General features: G+C 37.2%; 2 protein-coding genes across 2 annotated transcripts; one reads left to right on the top strand and one right to left on the bottom strand.

The window, feature by feature from the left end:
- The first annotated feature begins 191 nt into the window (after positions 1-191).
- On the top strand, positions 192-5,279 carry LOC102607716 (serine/threonine-protein kinase BSK1). The gene is made up of 9 exons (XM_006473696.4): positions 192-892; positions 991-1,126; positions 1,805-1,938; positions 2,085-2,190; positions 2,300-2,385; positions 3,064-3,252; positions 3,889-4,053; positions 4,139-4,252; positions 4,762-5,279. Exons 1-9 carry the CDS (start codon positions 539-541, stop codon positions 5,014-5,016), a joined length of 1,539 nt encoding a protein of 512 aa, XP_006473759.1. The 5' UTR covers positions 192-538; the 3' UTR covers positions 5,017-5,279.
- Positions 5,280-5,820: 541 nt separating this feature from the next.
- Positions 5,821-9,214, bottom strand: LOC102607431 (ATP-dependent zinc metalloprotease FTSH 5, chloroplastic). Its single transcript, XM_006473695.4, has 5 exons — positions 7,648-9,214; positions 6,936-7,182; positions 6,652-6,835; positions 6,238-6,409; positions 5,821-6,123 (listed from the first exon to the last, which is right to left on the bottom strand). Exons 1-5 carry the CDS (start codon positions 8,992-8,994, stop codon positions 5,902-5,904), a joined length of 2,172 nt encoding a protein of 723 aa, XP_006473758.2. The 5' UTR covers positions 8,995-9,214; the 3' UTR covers positions 5,821-5,901.
- Positions 9,215-19,966: the final 10,752 nt, after the last annotated feature.

Raw genomic sequence — 19,966 nt, 5'->3', positions numbered from 1 at the left:
CCATTAGTGTGATTAGTTAATAATGTAAGTCCTTTACATATAATAATACGTAATTTTTGTTACAACTTACAACCAAAAAGGAGGATGGCGGGTAAAAGAGCGCGACTAAAATATCGCGAGAAGTTAAAGAAGAAATGTTGAGACAAAAGTACCCCTCAGCATAAAAAGGACAATTCAACTGTAGAAGGAAACAGAGAGAGACAGAGGTTTTTGTCAGTGCAGAAAGGGGAGAAAGAAAGAAAGAAAAGAAAGAGAGAGAGAGAGAGAGAGAGAGAGAAACCAAAAACCAAAAAAAAAAAATGAAAAGAAAAAGAAAACTAGTGCATATCTCCACTGATTAAATCTCTCTCTCTCTCTCTCTTTTACACTCACCCACACGAGCGCTTTCACTTGGACACAAACAAAAACTCTCTCTCGATAAGAGAAAATAAAAAATTAAAAAGACGAAAACAAAACCAAACAGCTAATATTATTAGCTTCAGCTGCTGAGCTGGGGGGTTTGGTTGGTTCATTTCTTCTGAGTCAACTCGGCCGAGTTATGGGCTGTTGCGAATCAACCTTCTTAAAAGGACACCTCTCGGTTGATACCAAAAATCGCCACCACCACCAACAGAATCACCGCAATCATCCGACTCAGCCGTCTAATGGTACTGAGGGCTCAGGCGGACTCGCTGCCGGCTCAGATGGCGCGCCGGCTTTCGCCGAGTTCTCCTTAGCCGACCTCAGAGCCGCTACGAATAACTTCAGTTCTGATTTTATCGTATCCGAGAGCGGCGAAAAGGCTCCCAATGTCGTCTATAAAGGCCGCCTTCAAGACGGAAATGATAACCGCCGTTGGATCGCCGTTAAAAAATTCACCAAACATGCCTGGCCCGATCCCAAACAGTTTGCTGTATGCGTTTATCTTCATTTATTACGGTTTTTCTATTGAATTTATTTTATTTCTAGGGTTTCGGATTTTTGTTTTAATTTTTAATTTTTTAAATTTAGGATGAGGCTTGGGGTGTTGGGAAGCTGAGGCATAAGAGGCTGGCGAATTTGATTGGCTATTGTTGTGATGGTGATGAGAGATTGCTGGTGGCTGAGTACATGCCAAATGATACTCTTGCTAAACATTTATTTCACTGTACGGTGGTTTTTAATATTTGATTGGCCTCTTAATTTTAATGCAATTATTTTTTTATTTTTTTTTGGGGTAAGTTTTATCTGTTAATTGGAAGTTGCTTAAACAAATAAATTTTCATGTATAATTTAGATAATGTTTGGGATTGAGGTGCCGTGGATTTCTTCAGCTGCTGCAGTGGTTTTAAATACTTTTTTCTTTGGGGTCAAATGTTATTGGTTGATATTCTGAGTGGTTGGGAAACATTAGCTGTTGGGTGTTTGCCAAGCAGTAGCAAATTAAGTAGAAACATATCTAAGTTATTGCTTTGCAACTAGTCAACTTTTGCATTTAGGCAGAAGTTGCATCACTTGTGATACTGGATAATGCTGTCTTGACGTTTGTCAATTTTTTCGAGTTTGGCATTGGTTGTGAAGGCACTTCAACATTATCGAAAATTGGCATTAGCCTGTCTTGAAATGTTCCGCATAAAATACATTAACAAACTGGTGAATGTTTCTGCTTCTGATTGGCAGTAGCTTACTTGTTTTCTTTATTATTTTTCATATAGATATATCAGCTTTCCTTATTGTTATGATCACTGTGTGTTAGTAGTTTTCCGTTAAGTTTATTGTTCTTAAATTTGGAATAGCATTTCATAGCCATAACTATTGATTCATATCTCATTGTTTTCCTTGACAGGGGAGAATCAAACCATTGAGTGGGCTATGCGTCTAAGAGTTGCTCTGTATATTGCTGAAGCTTTAGATTATTGCAGTAGTGAAGGACGTCCATTATACCATGATTTGAATGCTTATAGGGTTCTCTTTGATGAGGTGACATAACAAATTTCTTTCTTGAGATGGGATATTTCTTCAGCTTGGGTTGCTAAATCGTTTTTATTGTGCTAACATTCTATTTTCTGTGGATATTGTGGATTTTGCATGAGCAAATTAGGTAATTTTGTGTATGGTTTTGGCAGAATGGTGATCCTCGGCTTTCATGTTTTGGCTTGATGAAAAATAGTAGGGATGGAAAAAGTTACAGCACAAATCTTGCCTATACTCCTCCAGAGTACCTAAGAAATGGTAACTACTTTCATTTACATACCCTATGGACGTGTTTGACTTTTCGATCTTCTATATAAGTTGAAGATTACTTTGTTTTATATCCAATTTATATGTATCTGTGATGTAGGAAGGGTCACTCCAGAAAGTGTTATTTTCAGCTTCGGGACTGTCCTTTTGGATCTTCTCAGTGGAAAGCATATTCCCCCTAGTCATGTAAGTACCTTATTTCACCTGTTTATTCCGTTTTTCCTTACTAAGCTTTGAAAAACAGAATCTGTCAATGGGTTTTAATGTCATTTTTTGTTGTACAATGTTCTTTTAATACTTATTTGATTTCTGACTAGTTAGCCAGCTGTATAGTTATTTTTCAAAATCCAAATGTCCTATGGCTGTTTGCTGGTTGTTGTATGGTTGATTTGGTGCTGCTGTCTCTTAAAGTACTTTTGACTTGTGGTTTTGTTTTTAGGTACATCCTCCATGAATATTACTACTTGGGTGCTTTTGGGTAATCTATTACCTTGAATTTCTGTTCATATGATGTAGGACATGGTGGTTTGGAATACTGTACCAATCAAATTTAACTTTGGGGTTGATCCCGTTGGACTTGGTCTTTGATGCTGTAGCAAGTGGTGCATTGAATAAATTGATTGTCTATCATAAGTATTTAGACAGAGATTGTGATGAGAAGTAATGGAGTTTAAGTTGATTTGCAGCATGTTTAACCTCTCATTCCTGACGTTATTACATTACTCCGTTGATTTCTTCATTACGAATGACCTCACATGCATAATTGCTGATGGTTTTGGTTAATGTGGGAAAGATGATTTCTGCAGATTTATGTAGCTGTTTTCCTTTTTATTTTTTTTAAAAAAAAATCTTTTTTATATGCAGGCACTTGATATGATTCGGGGAAAGAATATTCTTCATTTAATGGATTCACATTTGGAGGGAAACTTTTCATCTGAAGAGGCAACAGTTGTCTTTGATCTTGCTTCACGGTGTTTGCAATATGAGCCTAGGGAGCGGCCAAATACAAAAGATCTTGTTTCTACACTTGCTCCCCTACAAAATAGACCTGATGTAAGATGTCTGTCTGTCTTATTTATTTATTCTCGTCTAATATGTGGATCGATCATTTTCTTACCTTTCATTTGCAGCCTTCATCATCTTTGATTAAAATATTATAAAGTCGAATAGATATCCAATAGGGATCAGATACAGATACCATTTAATTATGAGTATTATTGATCCATTAAGTTATTTCTTGTCATAGTAGTCAACTGCTTGTTGTAATTGGTTGCCACATCTTTGATTTATCTTGCCTTGAGGGATGCAGTAATTTGTATACACAACTTTTTATATTCTGTAGACCTCTAGTTTTCTGCTGGAGTTCTTTCTACCAGTAGGACATTAAAAAGTTATCATGGCAAGTTTGTATTGGCTTCTTTCCAACTGTTTGCCCATAAAGCTGATGTTGGGTCTCCATCAGCTGGAGGGTATTCACATGAAAATCCTCCTTATTTTTGCCAGAAATTCACAAGTTTGTCATTCTCTCTTTATGGTTCTGGCTCTTCTGAGAAATTGGATGGAATGCTCTTTGCATTCACTTATAATTGGTTTTAGAGCATGCAGTTAAGTGGGTGTAAGTGGTATATTAATAGAAGACAGCTTTCTGCATTTCATCAGATTGTGATATTCACAAGTTTTTGCTTGCAGGTTCCTTCTTATGTGATGCTGGGAATTCCAAGGCATGAGGAAGCACCTCCTACTCCACAGCACCCTCTTTCTCCAATGGGTGATGCTTGTTCACGGATGGACCTCACAGCCATCCACCAGATCTTGGTGATGACACACTACAAAGATGATGAAGGAACCAATGAGGTAACTGAAATGTCCTAGTGCAGATGTGCATTTGTCTATTTAGAATAATGTGCTAAATTATAATATTATTATATGATTGGTATAGTTGTCTTTTCAAGAGTGGACCCAACAAATGAGAGATATGTTGGAGGCTAGAAAGCGTGGGGATGTGGCATTCCGAGAGAAAGAATTTAAAACTGCCGTAGATTGCTATTCTCAGGTATGTATTTGCTTCTTAGGGGATAAGAATTCTTATCCCCTTGAACTGGCATTCTTATTTGTTTCTTAGGGGATAAGGACTGGCATTCTTATTCGAAGTGCCAGACCAGGCTTTTAGCTGCTAATGCCTATGCTGACTTTTATGGTTTTATTATTAATTTTCTTCATACAAGTAACGGATTATACTCATGTTAAGTTCTTGGGAGTTGTGTTACACATATTTGTAAAGGTTTTGGGTGGGCATAGGCCTTAGATCTGATTCTTCGCCTAAAAAAATGAACATTGGAATGTTAATATGGTAGGCAGACTGGGTGTATTTTTGATTTCTGTGAAATTTTACCCTAGCATACCGGCTTACTCCCAGTGCAAAATCTAAAAAGATTGATCAAAGATTCTTTTTTGGAAAAAAGAAAAAATTCTAGAGAGACATGGTCGAAATAAACAACAGATGCTGTATCGATGTGTGCTGGTCATTGTTTAATTCTTACTCTTTGAATGTTGTCTGTGCAGTTTATAGACGTGGGAACCATGGTTTCACCAACTGTCTATGCACGGAGAAGTCTTTGTCATTTAATGTGTGACCAGCCAGATGCTGCACTTAGAGATGCAATGCAAGCACAATGTGTTTATCCCGACTGGTCCACAGCATTTTACATGCAGGCTGTTGCCCTTGCGAAGTTGGACATGCACAAGGATGCAGCTGATATGTTAAAGGAGGCTGCCTCATTAGAAGAAAAAAGGCAACGGAGTGGGAGAGGTTCTTGAGAAGCTGTAATATTCTTTTGTAGCCTGTGTTCAATCAATTGTTGTGGTGGTTGTAAGAAAGCATTTGGGCTTTATGTAATTTGAAATTAGGAATATGGTTTTCTTCCAAAATGTACCATAGAGGGAGGACAGACTTGTTCTGTACTTGTCTGTTGTGCTATTTTTTTCTTTTTAATAATTTCGTTCAAATGATTAATCAGTCAATATGTACACTGTCAGTTTGGAACGTAAAAGTTACACAGATTGATTACGTAGTGGAGAAATCTGGCTGCCTCAAGCTTTACCTTTCTCTAAACTCATGAAGCACGAAATAAATTGTCATATATATTTCTTGAGTGGGATGCTAATACTAGCAGGCCACGGTGATGAAATTAAGGAGTGTAGTGGTGCCTTTTATATTCGATGTTTAATCTTGGATACTAGTTCCTCTGTCGCTGGCTAAATAAGAGCCATGAGCTATGCATGCCATGGTCAAAATTTCGGCTATTCATCGTCTTTGCGACTCGAAACAAAAGCAACCAAACGGTTGCAACCTTGAAATAGTGGAAAGAAAATAAAAGGACTTGCACATTTGAAACGTCAAAATCAGAAAGAATGTGCTAGTAATCGATCTTCCTAACGTATGATCTAAAACAATCACGAGTGTGAGGAACTATTAAGTTTGAAGTTTCATTTACAGGAATGCAGATACAAATCTTGGTGGTTTTGATTAAAAAGGCTGATCTTGGCTTGGCTTGGCTTCCTCATTAGGCGTAGCCAAGTAGATAAAGCTGTAACACAAATCCTCCTAAAAACCTCCCCATATTTCTAAAATGATAATTTAATTACTTGATTTTACATGGGCATATACAACACGAATCTGAATTCTGATTCTTTCATGTACAATCAGGCAACAAATAGCTCAGCTTTTCCATCAATGAAAAGGCTCATAAATTCTTCTCCATCAACGGTTTCTTTCTCTATGAGGAGTTGAGCAAGCTTGTGAAGGATGTCAATGTGGGTTGTGATGATCTGCTTGGCCCTTGTATATGCTGTTTCAACCAATTCTCTGACCTCTGCATCCACCACATCGGCAGTTGCCATGGAGTAGTCTTTCTGAGAAGACATCTGCAATTGAAATATACAAATCCACAATCAAGACTATTTTTCTCATGCAGTGGAAATAAAAGTAGTGGATAGATCAAACAACAATTAGAATTCAATCATCAATCACTATCTTACTTGTTGACCCAAGAATGGATTTCCACCAGGTCCTCCAATGGCAACTTGTCCAATTTTCTTGCTAAACCCAAATCTTTCAACCATCTGCCGTGCTACCCGTGAAACTTGCATGAAGTCATTTGATGCTCCTGTTGTCACATTTTCCTCGCCAAAAATGACTTCTTCTGCAACCCTACGTAAGCAACAAGGAGTTTTTCAAATAAGAATAAGGTAAACAAGAGATGAACTAAACACTTGCTCTTTGAATCCATACATATCCTGAGCTCCATCAAAATCCAGCCAGTTTAATTAGTGCTGATTAGCCAGTTTAAAGCGCACATGCATAGTTTTTGAGAGCAACTTAAGGAACAGAAAAATTCTCACATGTCATCTTACAAGCTTTCCCAGGCATCAAGAAAAGATAAATTAACTAACCTTCCACCAAGTGCGACAGCCATCTGATTCTCCAGGTAGCTCCTGCTGTAAAGTCCAGACTCAAGCCTCTCTTCACTTGGAGCGAAAAAGGTAAGCCCACCAGCTTGGCCACGAGGAATGATGGAAATCTTGGCTACAGGATCATATTCAGGCATGAGAGCCCCAACTAAAGCATGGCCAGCCTCTGCAATTTAAAGCGTGCAAACATGTTAAACACTTGAAAGCAACTCACAAAAGCATTAGACAACCAAAATAATAATAATAATTATTATTATTATTATTACCGTGGTAGGCTACTAATTTCTTCTTCTCATCAGAGACAACTGCATTTTTCTTCTCTGGTCCAGCAATGATCCTCTCTAGAGCATCGGATATCTCATCTTTGCTTATCTCCTTGAGGTCACGCCTGGCTGCAAGAATGGCTGCTTCATTCATCAGGTTCTGCAGATCAGCTCCAGTAAAACCTGGTGTTCTTCTAGAAATTTTTTCAAAGTCCACATCCTTAGCAAGTGCCTTTCCTCTGGAGTGCACCTGTAATAAAGGATATTGTCATAACTTGAGAAATTTTATACATTGTTCAAAACTGGAATTAAACCAGCAAGCTATTTACAGCTATATGATCTGAATATAATCCCCACCAAAAGAATACATGCAGCAAGTAAGTTAATTGAATTAGAAGACCAAAGCATAATACCCAATAAAGCATAGTGTCACTACAAGGGCAAACTTTGTTTCAAAAATATTGAGTGAAAACAGAAAACCAATCTACAATAAATATGAATGCATATTGCATTTCAATCAGCACACCACAAACCTATCAAAACAGTGCAAGCAATCATATATATATGCAATGTAACAACATCCATCCCCTATCTGTAGTTTCTACTCTTTAATAGACCGAAGCATTATAAATTAATAGCTTACACAAGCAAATAAAAAAAAATAATGAAGTTACAACATGGAATCGAAGGCCAGCAAACTTTGTAGAGAACTAACCTGAAGAATTTTAACCCTACCAGCAACATCAGGCCTATCCACTGTAACCTGCCTGTCAAATCTCCCAGGCCTCAACAAAGCAGAATCAAGAACATCCGGCCTATTAGTAGCAGCCAATACAATAACACCAGAATTACCAGAAAAGCCATCCATTTCAGTCAAAAGCTGATTAATAGTCTGCTCTCTTTCATCGTTTCCTCCTCCAAGCCCTGCTCCTCTCTGTCTCCCCACAGCATCAATTTCATCAATAAACACAATACACGGTGCCTTCGATTTGGCCTTCTCAAACAAATCCCTCACTCTGGATGCGCCAACACCAACAAACAACTCAACAAACTCTGAGGCAGCACATGAGAAAAATGGCACGCCGGCTTCTCCAGCAACTGCCCTAGCCAATAAAGTTTTCCCAGTTCCTGGTGGCCCAACTAATAAACACCCTTTTGGAATCTTAGCGCCCAAAGCTGTGTACTTATCGGGGTTTTTTAGAAAATCAACTACCTCTTGTAATTCCAATTTTGCTTGATCAGCACCAGCCACATCAGCAAATGTGACTCCAGTTTCAGGAACTTCCTGAAACTTCGATTTAGATCGTCCAAAATCCATGGGCCCACCAAGGCCACCGGGTCCGCCGGGCCCACCTTGTGCCCGACGGAACAAGAAAAACAATCCGGCGAAAGCTAGAAACGGGAAAAGTAAATTCCCAACAAAGCTAAAAAGCCCGTTACCAGAATCGCCCTCGGAAACTGATATATCAACCCCGTTCATGGCCAAAATGTCGATAAGGTCCGGATCATTAGGGACAATAACAGTGGCGCGACGGCCGTCCACTGCCGTTAACTGAAGTGCAGAACCGTCTTTGCTGAACCTAACCCTTTCAACTTTGCCTTTTTTAACGGCGTTTAAGAACTCGCTGTAACGCCATTGGCTGCCCTCGGGAAGATCAGAGGATTGAGACTGTGGCTTAGGCGCCGTCAATAACAGATTTTGACCAAAAGGTGAAGAATTGGAAGGGTTTGGTTTGGAGGGCTGAGCTTGGACTAACGGCGGCGGCGGTGGCGGCGGCGTGTTGTCGACCGCTAAGGCTTGTGGGGCTATTGAAGACAAGAGCAAAGCAGCCATAGTGGCTTCAGTTGTAACTGTCCTTCTCTTTGAGGCGGCTTCTGAGGATGCATTGTTGGGTTCGAGTTCCTTCCTAAGAATTGCAGTGGCTTGTGTAGTTCTTTTGGTTCTTGAAGGAAATGGGAAGCTAACTGATAACCTTCTTGTTTTGGGAGTTGGAGGAGAGATAAGGATTTGGGAACCAAAGAAGTTTGAAGTGAGCAACGGGTTGCTAATTGAAGAAGCCATGGCTTTGGTTTCTAATTTCTCTGTCTTTTCTTCTGTCTCTCCCTCTCTTTGATCCTTTCTTTTTACTTCTTATCTGTTGCACTTGAATCCTCAAGAGTGTGGAGATGTGTTACAAAGTACTACAATGTGCCAGGAGGATCTGCAGGGGCTCTAACTTTGATTTTCAGAGCTAAGTTGTTGGTTAAACCCAAACCATATACGCAAGTGTCTCTTGGTTTGCGTCCACGCGTTCGATATAATATCCAGTCGCTTTGATATTTAATTTGTTTTTGCAAAACGACAGTGGACCATTGCTTTCACAAGCTTGAACAAGGTCCGGCCCCCGGCCCAAATGTCAATTTACCTCTAATGGGCTTTATATGAAATCAGACTGCTGAAGGACAACTTAGTACGTTTCCATATCTATATATAGATTAAAGTAGGTGTGCTGTATATGACTCTTTCAATTTATCTCATTACTTTTATTTTTTAATTAATATTAGTTATTTTAAAATTAACATTATTGTAAAGTAAAACATAAATATTTTTTGCTTTACTCCTCTCTCAAGCTCTTGCTCTCATTTTTTTCAAATTGATTCACAATTTGAAAAGAATATTAACTCTTCATCAAATCACAAATTGAAATTAAACGAAATTTTAGATGATCACACAAACTAAAACCAACATCATTAATAATAACAAGACCCGATACTTGTTTATAGAATTTTATAAAACCTTACTTTGAAACTCATTATGTATTGATGGAAGTGATGGATTTGTGAGGAAGAAAATAGTTGGTGGTAATAATGATGTATTTGTTATCGGTGAAAATAGGTGGTTAGGATGATGGTTATGTCCGGAGAGAAAATAAAATAAAAATAATTTTTTTAATTTTTAAAAAAGATCATTTAAAAAAATAATAAGATAAATTAAAATGTAAGAGTTGGAGAGTAAGAAATCATTACTCATAGTAGTTGGAGGCTTGGATTTTCAAAGGGGAACCGAAACTCCAGCCTTGAGCAAGTGCCTGAAGGCACATTCCAACTCCTCCTCAACTTCCCGAACGCGAAAAGTCTAATGCCTTACTTTAGTCCCTTGAATTTTTATTTTTATTTTTTGGTTTTGACCACGAGTTATCCTGAGGAGAGCCTCAACTGTGGGAGACACTTTTAAGTCCGTACCACAACCCATACTAGAAGTCCCTGCTCGAACCGAGAGGTACAAGTTCTCCCAACAAAGTCGACTTCCCTGCGACTCGAACGGAGGAGCAGACCCAGTCAAGATTACTTTAGTCCCTTGAATATTATTTGCCGAGTACTTGCTCAAGATTGACAGTACTGTTGCTTGATTTCCGGACAAGCAATTCTGCCTCAATATTGTCAACTTCATTGGCATCATCAATGCAACAATAGACTAGCCGGTGGATCTTCGTCTTCCCTTCGGCGGTTGAGAAATGAAGGAAAAGTGCGACTCGAACACTTACAGAATAATTAATTTCTTCAACTTGTCTTAACATCTTTGAGAGTCTCTGTCCAAGAGAGCTGAATCACAGCTCTTTTCCATTCGTTTAAGACATGTGAAACACTTGCCGATCATCATTACTTTATTCAATATTGTTTCTGGAGATCATACAATATGCCCCAACTTCATTTTCGAGGCTAGATTAATTATACTACATTTATTAATTTCTTCTTTTTCGGAGAACATCTTGTAGACATTCCTTCATCTGAGAGAAAACATATCTTGTGGTTCTACAAATGTCCAGCAGCCGATGGAAGAGATCCGTCAAATACATCATTTGCCAATTCGCTCATGGGATGAGGCAGTAGCTTCTGATATGATGATGCCTTGAGCTTGTTCAACTGCTCCTCAACACTTGCGGTTAGAAGATGAGTTCTGGAGGGCAAACTAATTAAACCAACATGGCTCTTAGCTTTATAATTAGCAGATACGATTTGAATTTTGAGGATGCCCATCTTTAGATATCTTTTTTTTTTGTATATCAAAATAAGAAAAAGCTTAATTATTACCAATACCAACGTGTGCATTTTGAGTTGATCTTAATTAATTTTGATTTGAAGAACTTGCTCAAGACAACCAATGTTGCACTTGTTGTATGTAGAAAGGTGAGAAAGGTAAGTAAAGAAATTAAGAAATGAATTCTTCCCAGCTTGCATTTGCTTGTTGAAGACAGCCAATGCAATTAACAAATTAAGAATTTGTTGCATTTATTAAGAAATTAATAAATAAACTAATTTTACTAAGAAGCTCAACAAATTAGCCTCACCAAGGAGCATAGAGGGTTTCAAAGTTATTGAAATCTATCATGTGAAATAAATGTTGAAGCCACCAAAGACCTATATAAGTCTTACACAAGTGCAAAAGGTATTGAAGGGATTAAAGCTAGGCTTTTGAGTTCAACATTCAAGAATTGCATTTAGTTAAAACCAGAGGTTCACTTCTCAGAATGTTTGATGCTTGTGGCACAAGCAAAGACATCTTGTCACAAGTCAAGCAATCTGTTCAAAATTTTGAATCATCTGTACGAAGAAAACGACGGGATGCTAGGATTGCCAATGCAACTAGACACTACATAAAGTCTAGGAAATTCATCAATAAGTTAACAAGGTTCTCAGGAATTTGGAGGAATAGAAAATAAAAACAGCTTGGGGCTTCTTGACAAAGCTAGCCATTTATTAGCTGTTGTTAGCATTCTAAGAAAAGTTGGAGATATTACACTCTCAAATTTTGAGTCCGTCTTGTTATCCATTTCTCAGCAAAGACTAAGACTGTTGAAGCTAAAAAAAAAAAATGAAGACTTTTTGGCCAAAGATTGGAATTTGTCAATAAATTGACAAACTTGACAAATTGGCCAAAGAAACACCTAACACCTTGACAAATTGCAAAGAAGTGCAATAGTGCCATTGATTTCCCTATAACTAGAGAGGCAATTCTTCATTTGATATTATCCCAAAATTTGAGAGAGAAACAATTCAATTGTAGAATTGTTAAGAGAGTGAGCAATTGGAGAGTGTGTAATTAAGAGGTTTTTCTTTTCAAGTGTGTGAGAGTATTGAGTGTATTTGAGTTATAAGAATTGAGATTTTTCTTTATTCAAATATTGTACTCTAATAATTGTTAGTAATACAATTATTTTCTCTTGCTCTCATGGACATAGGTAAAATTACCGAACCACGTAAAATTTTGTATCCTTTATTTTTTTGTAATTATTTGGTGCGTTTGATTCTGCATTCCGTGTTGAAGTAAAAAAAAATGAAGACTTTTTTGCCAAAGATTATAATTTGTCAATAAACTTGACATATTGGCCAAATAAACACCTAACATCTTGACAAATTGCAAAGGAGTATGAGCAATAGTGCTGGTGATTTCCCTATAAATGGAGGGGCAATTCTTCATTTGATATTATTCCAAAATTTGAGAGAGAAACAATTCAATTGTAGAATTGTTAAGAGAGTGAGCGATTGGAGAATGTATAATTGATAGATTTTTCCTTTTAAGTGTATGAGAGTACTGGGTGCATTTGAGAAAGAGAGTGAGCAATTGGAGAGTGTGTAATTAAGAGGTTTTTCTTTTCAAGTGTGTGAGAGTATTGAGTGTATTTGAGTTATAAGAATTGAGATTTTTCTTTATTCAAATATTGTACTCTAATAATTGTTAGTAATACAATTATTTTCTCTTGCTCTCATGGACATAGGTAAAATTACCGAACCACGTAAAATTTTGTATCCTTTATTTTTTTGTAATTATTTGGTGCGTTTGATTCTGCATTCCGTGTTGAAGTAAAAAAAAATGAAGACTTTTTTGCCAAAGATTATAATTTGTCAATAAACTTGACATATTGGCCAAATAAACACCTAACATCTTGACAAATTGCAAAGGAGTATGAGCAATAGTGCTGGTGATTTCCCTATAAATGGAGGGGCAATTCTTCATTTGATATTATTCCAAAATTTGAGAAAGAAACAATTCAATTGTAGAATTGTTAAGAGAGTGAGCGATTGGAGAATGTATAATTGATAGATTTTTCCTTTTAAGTGTATGAGAGTACTGGGTGCATTTGAGTTCTGAGAAGTGAGGTTTTTTCTTTACTCAAATATCAAATTCGTCTCTCCATTTATAGGGAAATTAATGGCACTATTGCACCTACTCCTTTGCAATTTGTCAAGATGTTAGGTTTTTCTTTGGTCAATTTGTGAAGTTTATGAACAAATTGTCCAATCTTTGCCAATTTGTCAAGTTTATTGACAAATTCCAATCTTTAGCAAAAAAATATTCATTTTTTTTAGAGAGAAACAATTCAATTGTAGAATTGTTAAGAGAGTGAATAATTAGAGAGTGTGTAATTAAGAGATTTTTCCTTTTAATTGTGTGAGAGTACTGAGTGTATTTGGATTTTGAGAAGTGATATTTTTCTTTTAAGAAAATGATAAATGAACAAATGCAAGACAAAAGGACGACTGGCTGTCGTTTCACACATTCATTTTTCCATTTTTTTTGCAGGGCCGACAACAAATAATAAAATAAGTTTAAAAAAGGGAAAAATGCTCAAATATCTTCTGATAAAGGAAACCTCATCCACTCATCCTCCAGTCATTCTCCACCCACATCGTTCCCGTCCGTTTCACAACTCCACTCGTCCTCGTCACCAACCAACGCTCTAAACACTTCGTCCCCTCTGTTTCCCATCCTCCACTCGTTCTCCACTCACATCGTCCCTCCGTTTCACAACTCCACTCGTTCTTGTCACCAACCAACGCTCTAAGCACTTCGTCCCCTACGTTTCCTTTCTCCACTTGTCCCCATCCATTACTTTCTATCAATTCAAAGTGAAAAAAAAAATCATAACAATTTAGATATATAAGACGCACACATCCAGGAATTTTTACAAATTTAATCCATCACTTTCTAACAATTTAAATTGAAAAAATTCTAACAATTTAAATTGAAAAAAATTCTAACAATTTAAATATATAGAACACAACCAAAAATTAATTTTATTTGAATGTAATGGGAAACTAAAAGTTACCAATTATCCTACTACAATTTCATCAACGTTGTTGGTGTGGTCTTTGGCACCAAATTCAAATCTCCGAATGTTGGTTCTATTTCATTTTTCTTCTGTTAATGCAAACACATATATGAGTTCGTCGGATTTGGCTTCATCCGATTAGGGGGATAATGGAGCTGATGGAACAGAAGTAGCTTTTTGTCATTACTTTCTTCTTCTAAAGTTTCATTTTCGTTACTTTTACGTTACTTTTTCATTATTTTAATATTTTATTTTAATTTTTTTAAACAAAAAGAGAAACAGAAGTGAGACCTATAAAAACGGCAGCGGGTACTACCATATTTGTCGGCCCTTTGTTCATATAGTATTGTTGTTTTCTTTACTCAAATATTGTACTTTAATAATTGTTAATAATACAATTATTTCTTTTGCTCCCGTGAACGTAAGTAAAATTACTAAATCACGTAAAATTTTATATTCTTTATTTTTATGTAATTATTTGGTGAACTTGATTTCGCATTCTGCGCACAACAAAGACTAGATTAAAGCAGGGCACAGCTGATTTTTTGTGTCAAAATCGATACGATCGAAAAGTGGAGCATGCGATTCAGAAAAGAAGACATGGAAATTTTAAACAGTCAGAAGCTGAGCAAGAGCACAAGTTATGAGCAATTGCAGAGTTTGCTGAAGCCCCTGGAGGCAGTAGAACTAAGCCTTCAGGATCTTGACAATGGGTTAGAGAGAGTGTATAGTCGACTTGTCAAAAGCAGAGTTTCCCTTCTGAATATGCTTTCATATTAGTCTACGCCCTTGTTAGAACTTGGATAATGTTGCTACATCTAGTCATTACTCCAATTGCATTCCAGTTGTTGAAAGGAACTGCTGTGGAATTCTCGTGTGAACTATTTGTAAGTGAATACGAAAATCATATTGTGTATAAAATGCAAATTGAAGTGAAAAGTTACAATATTCAAGCTACAATTTTCTGTACCCAATCGATTTTGATTCGAAAATTAAAAAGAAAGAAGAAAAACTTTGTGATGCAGCTCAAGCAATGGCATATAAATTAAATTTTCATGCCGCTAATAGGCTTGCACATGCTACTGGAAAGTGGAAACTACAGGGGAAATTTACGAAAATAACCATAAAATTTTTACTATTTTTCGAATTAACCCTCTCAACTTTTTTCTATCAACATTAGCCAAACACACGCTTTTCTCCCCAAATTACCCTTCTTTACAAACGAAAAGAAACTTGGTGCGACAGGCCCAAGTCTTGGTGCGACAGGCACCTGTCGCACTAAGCTTTGGTGCGACCGGCACCTGCCGCACCACACTTTGCTGCGACAGGCACCTGTCGCACCATGCCTTGGTGCGACAGGCACCTGTCGCACCAAACTTTGGTGCGACAGGCAACCTGTCGCACCATGCCTTGGTGCGACAGGTTGCCTTCTTCTACCTCAGTATTTGTTTGTTTTCGCCAGTCCTTTCGTCTTTGTTCGTCTCTTCTTATTCGTATGTAATATCTTCTTCTACCTCAGATCGAATCTCATCAGACAACCCAAACAACAAAACAAAATCAGCTTTTTAATTCTCTAAAATCCAATTTCGGAATTCAAATTCCCCGGGATTTTCCATCAAAAGCCACGTTGCGAAATGCTAGGCGGGCTGTACGGATACCTACCTCCACCCTCCGATGAGGACAAACCCACCAACACGACCACCACTGTCTGGTCAATTTTCGCGCCACCACAAACCATCCTCAAGCCCCAATCCAAACCCAAAACCACCCAAAATTCTCTCCCGACTAGACTCCATTCCTCACCTGCAATCGCACCTTCCCCCGACGACGTGGTAGCGATGCCGCAACCGGCATTGGTCGACGTGACTTCGACCGTAATCGAGGAGCACGACCCCGCTAGACCGAACGATTACGAGGATTATAGGAGAGAGAAGAAGAAGAAAGAGGTGGATGTTGAAATTAATAGAGAACTGGAGAGAAGAAGGCAAGAGGAAGAGGAAAGGGAGATGAGAGAGAAGGGTAATTTGGTCTCAACGGTTCTTTTATGGCTAATGTTGATAGAAATTTGTTTGAGGGGTTAAGATGAAAAAAACTAAAATTTTTATGGTTATTAGTGTAAATTTCCCAAACTACAGCCATGTGGCCTGTGGAGCAGATCCGCCCCTGCACACAAACATGATTTAAGAGAGATAAAATACACACACGTGACATGATTATACAGTGCGTATAATGAATGATGATGAGACAGATGAGTAAGCAAAGCTTGTTGTACCATGAACATTTTTGGGTGCATTTAGGCCCAAGCTTATAAGATTGAATGGGAATAGGCTCGATGAGTAGGCCATCTTCAATATTTGGACAAAAAAAACTATTATCTGATCGTTGCTCTATATGTTTGTTTTAAATTGAAATGATTACCATCACTATCACTGAGTCGTTTTCACGTAAACGTGGCACATTATCGATTGGGACCATTTGATCCAAAACTCAGCAGAGGATGAACCTCGAGGTGGATTGTGAATTCCAAACCATACAATACAAATAAAAAGATGGAATCACTGGGGTTTCAACTTTGAAGTTTTAGGCTTTCTGGCTGGGTCTCTGCATATCATGGACCAATTGTACACAATTTGAGGGCCATCACCATTCATGAGGGACCAGTACTGGAAGAACTTGTAGACTTGTAACATGGTGTCGGCATGATTAAATGGTCAAATTTCAAGAAAAATAGTTGCTTAAAATGACCCCCACAATCTCAAAGAAATAAAACGAAATGAAAACCTAACAAGTTACAGCTGCGTTCACATGCATGGGCGGCATGGCTACATATCTTGTCATAGGTTACTTACCTGTACATAAAAAAATATAACGTCATCATTAGAAGACCCAAAAAAAAAAAATTCACTACAAGATAATTTTCTTTTGGTCTTTTATGCTTTTTATACTAAAATTCGCACTATTTTAATATTTATAACATTATTCATTACATAGTGTGTCCTCTTTTAAAATTGAATTTGAAGTTACACTCATTGTAGTAATATAACGTACTTATTTTTATAAATATATATTTCTACTTGCTCCATAGTGCACGATGGGACACGTGTCACCATTTCAATGGCGAAGTTATGAGTCTCACAACATAATCCACTAATGAAAGATTGACACGTATGATCAAAATCCTATAACTTTAAACGTTATTTACGCTTACATCATGGCAAACGTACTCGATTGTGGGCACTGGAAGCCCAAATGGCAGCTTCAGAAGGGGCCCATCTGACAGAGGAGCAGGGACCATTGGCCCATGTTGCAGTGGCAAAAACTGTGGAGCCATATTCGTTAATTGGAAATGAAACAACTAATAGGGGAAAACGACTAATTTCTCCAATTGGCGATATATATATATATATATATATATATATAGTTAATTAATATTCTTTTTGTCTCAAAATTCCATATGTTTTTCTATTTGACAAGTGATTTTCCATCAGCATCAAGCTTGCTAAGCTTGCCCCCCTTTTTTTGGGATCCGATGTGTATCCTCTTTCCGCCCTTATTATCTCACATCACATGCTTCATGAATCATGAATGTTTTCTTTAATTTCAGCTAAAGAGAAGATTCATGATCTTTCGACATTACCTGTCGCTGGACTGCCCAAAAGTTTTGACACTTCCATTTTTGTTGTTCTGTCTCCGTGCTACTGCAAGTTGTGAACATGATGTCCCCCCCTAACAAGTCTCTGTTGTTCCACGTAATAAATCAACTACGATTTATTTATTAGGGGGATTGAGTGACAATTAATTATCTGTCAGATCATATCCTACTACGGGTCCGCCTACGTTACCACGGTGGTATGGTACCACAATTTTTATCGTCATCCAACGTAACCATTCGATTATTGTGAGATAAATCTAATTACAAAAATTAATTTTTAATATTTGAAGAAAAAACTGACAACCACTGGAGCCAGTCATACATTAATATCATATCATTTCAGTGACTGGAAAGTTTCTTAATCGTGGGAAATTCATAGTATGACAACGATTGATCTGATTTCATCTTAAATTCATCTATATACAGCAAATGATATTTACAGTCGTTGTCTTCCTCTTCTCCTCTTCGTCGATACTATTCACTTGCTGTTGTCACTCTTGCAATGTTTACAGGTTGGTAAGTACAATTACAAACCAACAAATTGCCATACTACAATTTTGCGTTAGATATAGTCATGCTTGATTTTTTGTAAGTTATATACCCGAAAAAAAAGTTGATCTGGGCCGCCACAAAGGAATGGTTGTGATATTTTGACGAAATGTCTGTTTTAGTGATTCATATAGGGTTTTAAATTACACTTGTACAGAGTCGGATCTGTTTGGATATTCATTTTGGCAGTGAAATCAGGTCCTTTGAAGCCGTGGTTGGGCCTAAAGTTTCAGCTTCGATCACTGTGTGCTGTAATTGCCAGGCACAAAATTGTTGCCTTCATTTTATCTGACGTCATTTCGAAGTACTTTAGCCGAATACCACTACGATTCCATCAGAAAAGATTAGGATTATCGAAATTTTTTCTATGGAAAAGATTTCAGCAATTCATCGGTTCTGTAAAACATTTGGTTGATGGCCATTCAAAGCAAATCAAATAAGAACCTGCACACAATATCTGGATCTTTATTAATTGATTAAAGTTTTCCACAATGACTTGGAGCAACCGGTTGCTCTAATTGTCCTTTGGCTCTTATCAACCGGTGGATGGACTCAACTTAAATCGAACAGTGGTTTTAAAAGAAGACAAAAATAGTGGTACCATACCACAGTGGTAACGTAGGCGAGTCCTCCTACTTGTATTAAATTTTAAAAAAATATTCACCGTCCACCTATTTTTTTCAACTTTTTTAAAAATACATAATTTCTTTTTTTTTTTTGTTGGAATCCACCTAAAGTTACATTTTGTTTTACTTTTTCATTTCCGTTTGGAATCCGTTAAGGAAACTATTGGAAACTAAAAAAATGACCATTTTACCCTCAAACGAAAATTACAATTTCACTCTAAAATATGCAAAAAATAATCAGATTTAATAATGAATATTATTATTAGTACATTAATGAAGTACAAAAAAATCTTAACTATTAGAGATTATGGACCCGTTTGGGGCAGCTGCGCTACCACCGCGCAACTGCTCCCCAAGCCAATTTGAGGAGAATATTCCCCTAGAATTGGCCTGGGGAGCAGCTGCCCCAAACAGGTCTTATAACTCAATGAATAATAAAACTCTACTTATCTTAAATTCAATTGATGGTTTGCGAGATTGAGCTATTTTTAATACTACTGCTATAATTTAGCATTCTAATTACATACATATTAAAAAAAAAACTATGCATTTGATGGTTGTGGAATTAATTTCTTTATTGACCGATGGGGAAAATAATTAGATTTAATCTGATTATTTTTTGTAATTTTTAGGGTGAAATTGAAAATTTTGTTTGGGGGGGCTAAAATGGTATTTTTTTAGGTTTCTGTTAGTTTTCTTATCGGATTCCAAATGGAAGTAGAAAAATGAAACAAAATGTAACTCCAATATTTAAGCAAGCCCCAAACATCTTCAACTTTCTTTCTTGTGTGGAACAAACGACGTATGAGACAACAATGATAAAATTATATTAAAGCAGTTGATTCTCAATTCAGTTCCCATTCATAAGGATCAAGCAAAGTTTTAATGGGCCCAACGCTTTTGAATGGCTACAGAAGCAAGCAAGTTTTGACTAAAATATGTACCAAGCAATAGCTCATGTTGCGTTGTCGCCATAAACTAGCGGGAGAGCCACAGTATAGTAGGAGCAGAAGCTGCAGCCTGCAGCAAGCATGGGAGGGAGAATAAAAGGCTGCTCTCTTTTGTTTTTTCATTCGTGTCTTTTCCCCTACGGTTTGAAGATATCAGAAAGAAAAA

This window comes from Citrus sinensis, chromosome 5 (genome assembly GCF_022201045.2).
Source record: "Citrus sinensis cultivar Valencia sweet orange chromosome 5, DVS_A1.0, whole genome shotgun sequence".
Lineage (NCBI taxonomy): Eukaryota > Viridiplantae > Streptophyta > Magnoliopsida > Sapindales > Rutaceae > Citrus > Citrus sinensis.
The sequence above is the reverse complement of the archived record's forward strand: the minus strand, read 5'-3'. Positions and strand labels throughout refer to the sequence as shown.

Coding starts and splice junctions, on each gene's coding strand:
- LOC102607431 (XM_006473695.4), bottom strand. CDS start 8,994: ATGGCTTCTTCAATTAGCAACCCGTTGCTCACTTCAAACTTCTTTGGT. Junction 6,836..6,935: donor GAAATTAGTAGCCTACCACG/GTAATAATAATA, acceptor TTTAAATTGCAG/AGGCTGGCCATGCTTTAGTT. Junction 6,124..6,237: donor ATCCATTCTTGGGTCAACAA/GTAAGATAGTGA, acceptor TTTCAATTGCAG/ATGTCTTCTCAGAAAGACTA.
- LOC102607716 (XM_006473696.4), top strand. CDS start 539: ATGGGCTGTTGCGAATCAACCTTCTTAAAAGGACACCTCTCGGTTGAT. Junction 4,054..4,138: donor ATGATGAAGGAACCAATGAG/GTAACTGAAATG, acceptor TGATTGGTATAG/TTGTCTTTTCAAGAGTGGAC. Junction 4,253..4,761: donor CCGTAGATTGCTATTCTCAG/GTATGTATTTGC, acceptor TTGTCTGTGCAG/TTTATAGACGTGGGAACCAT.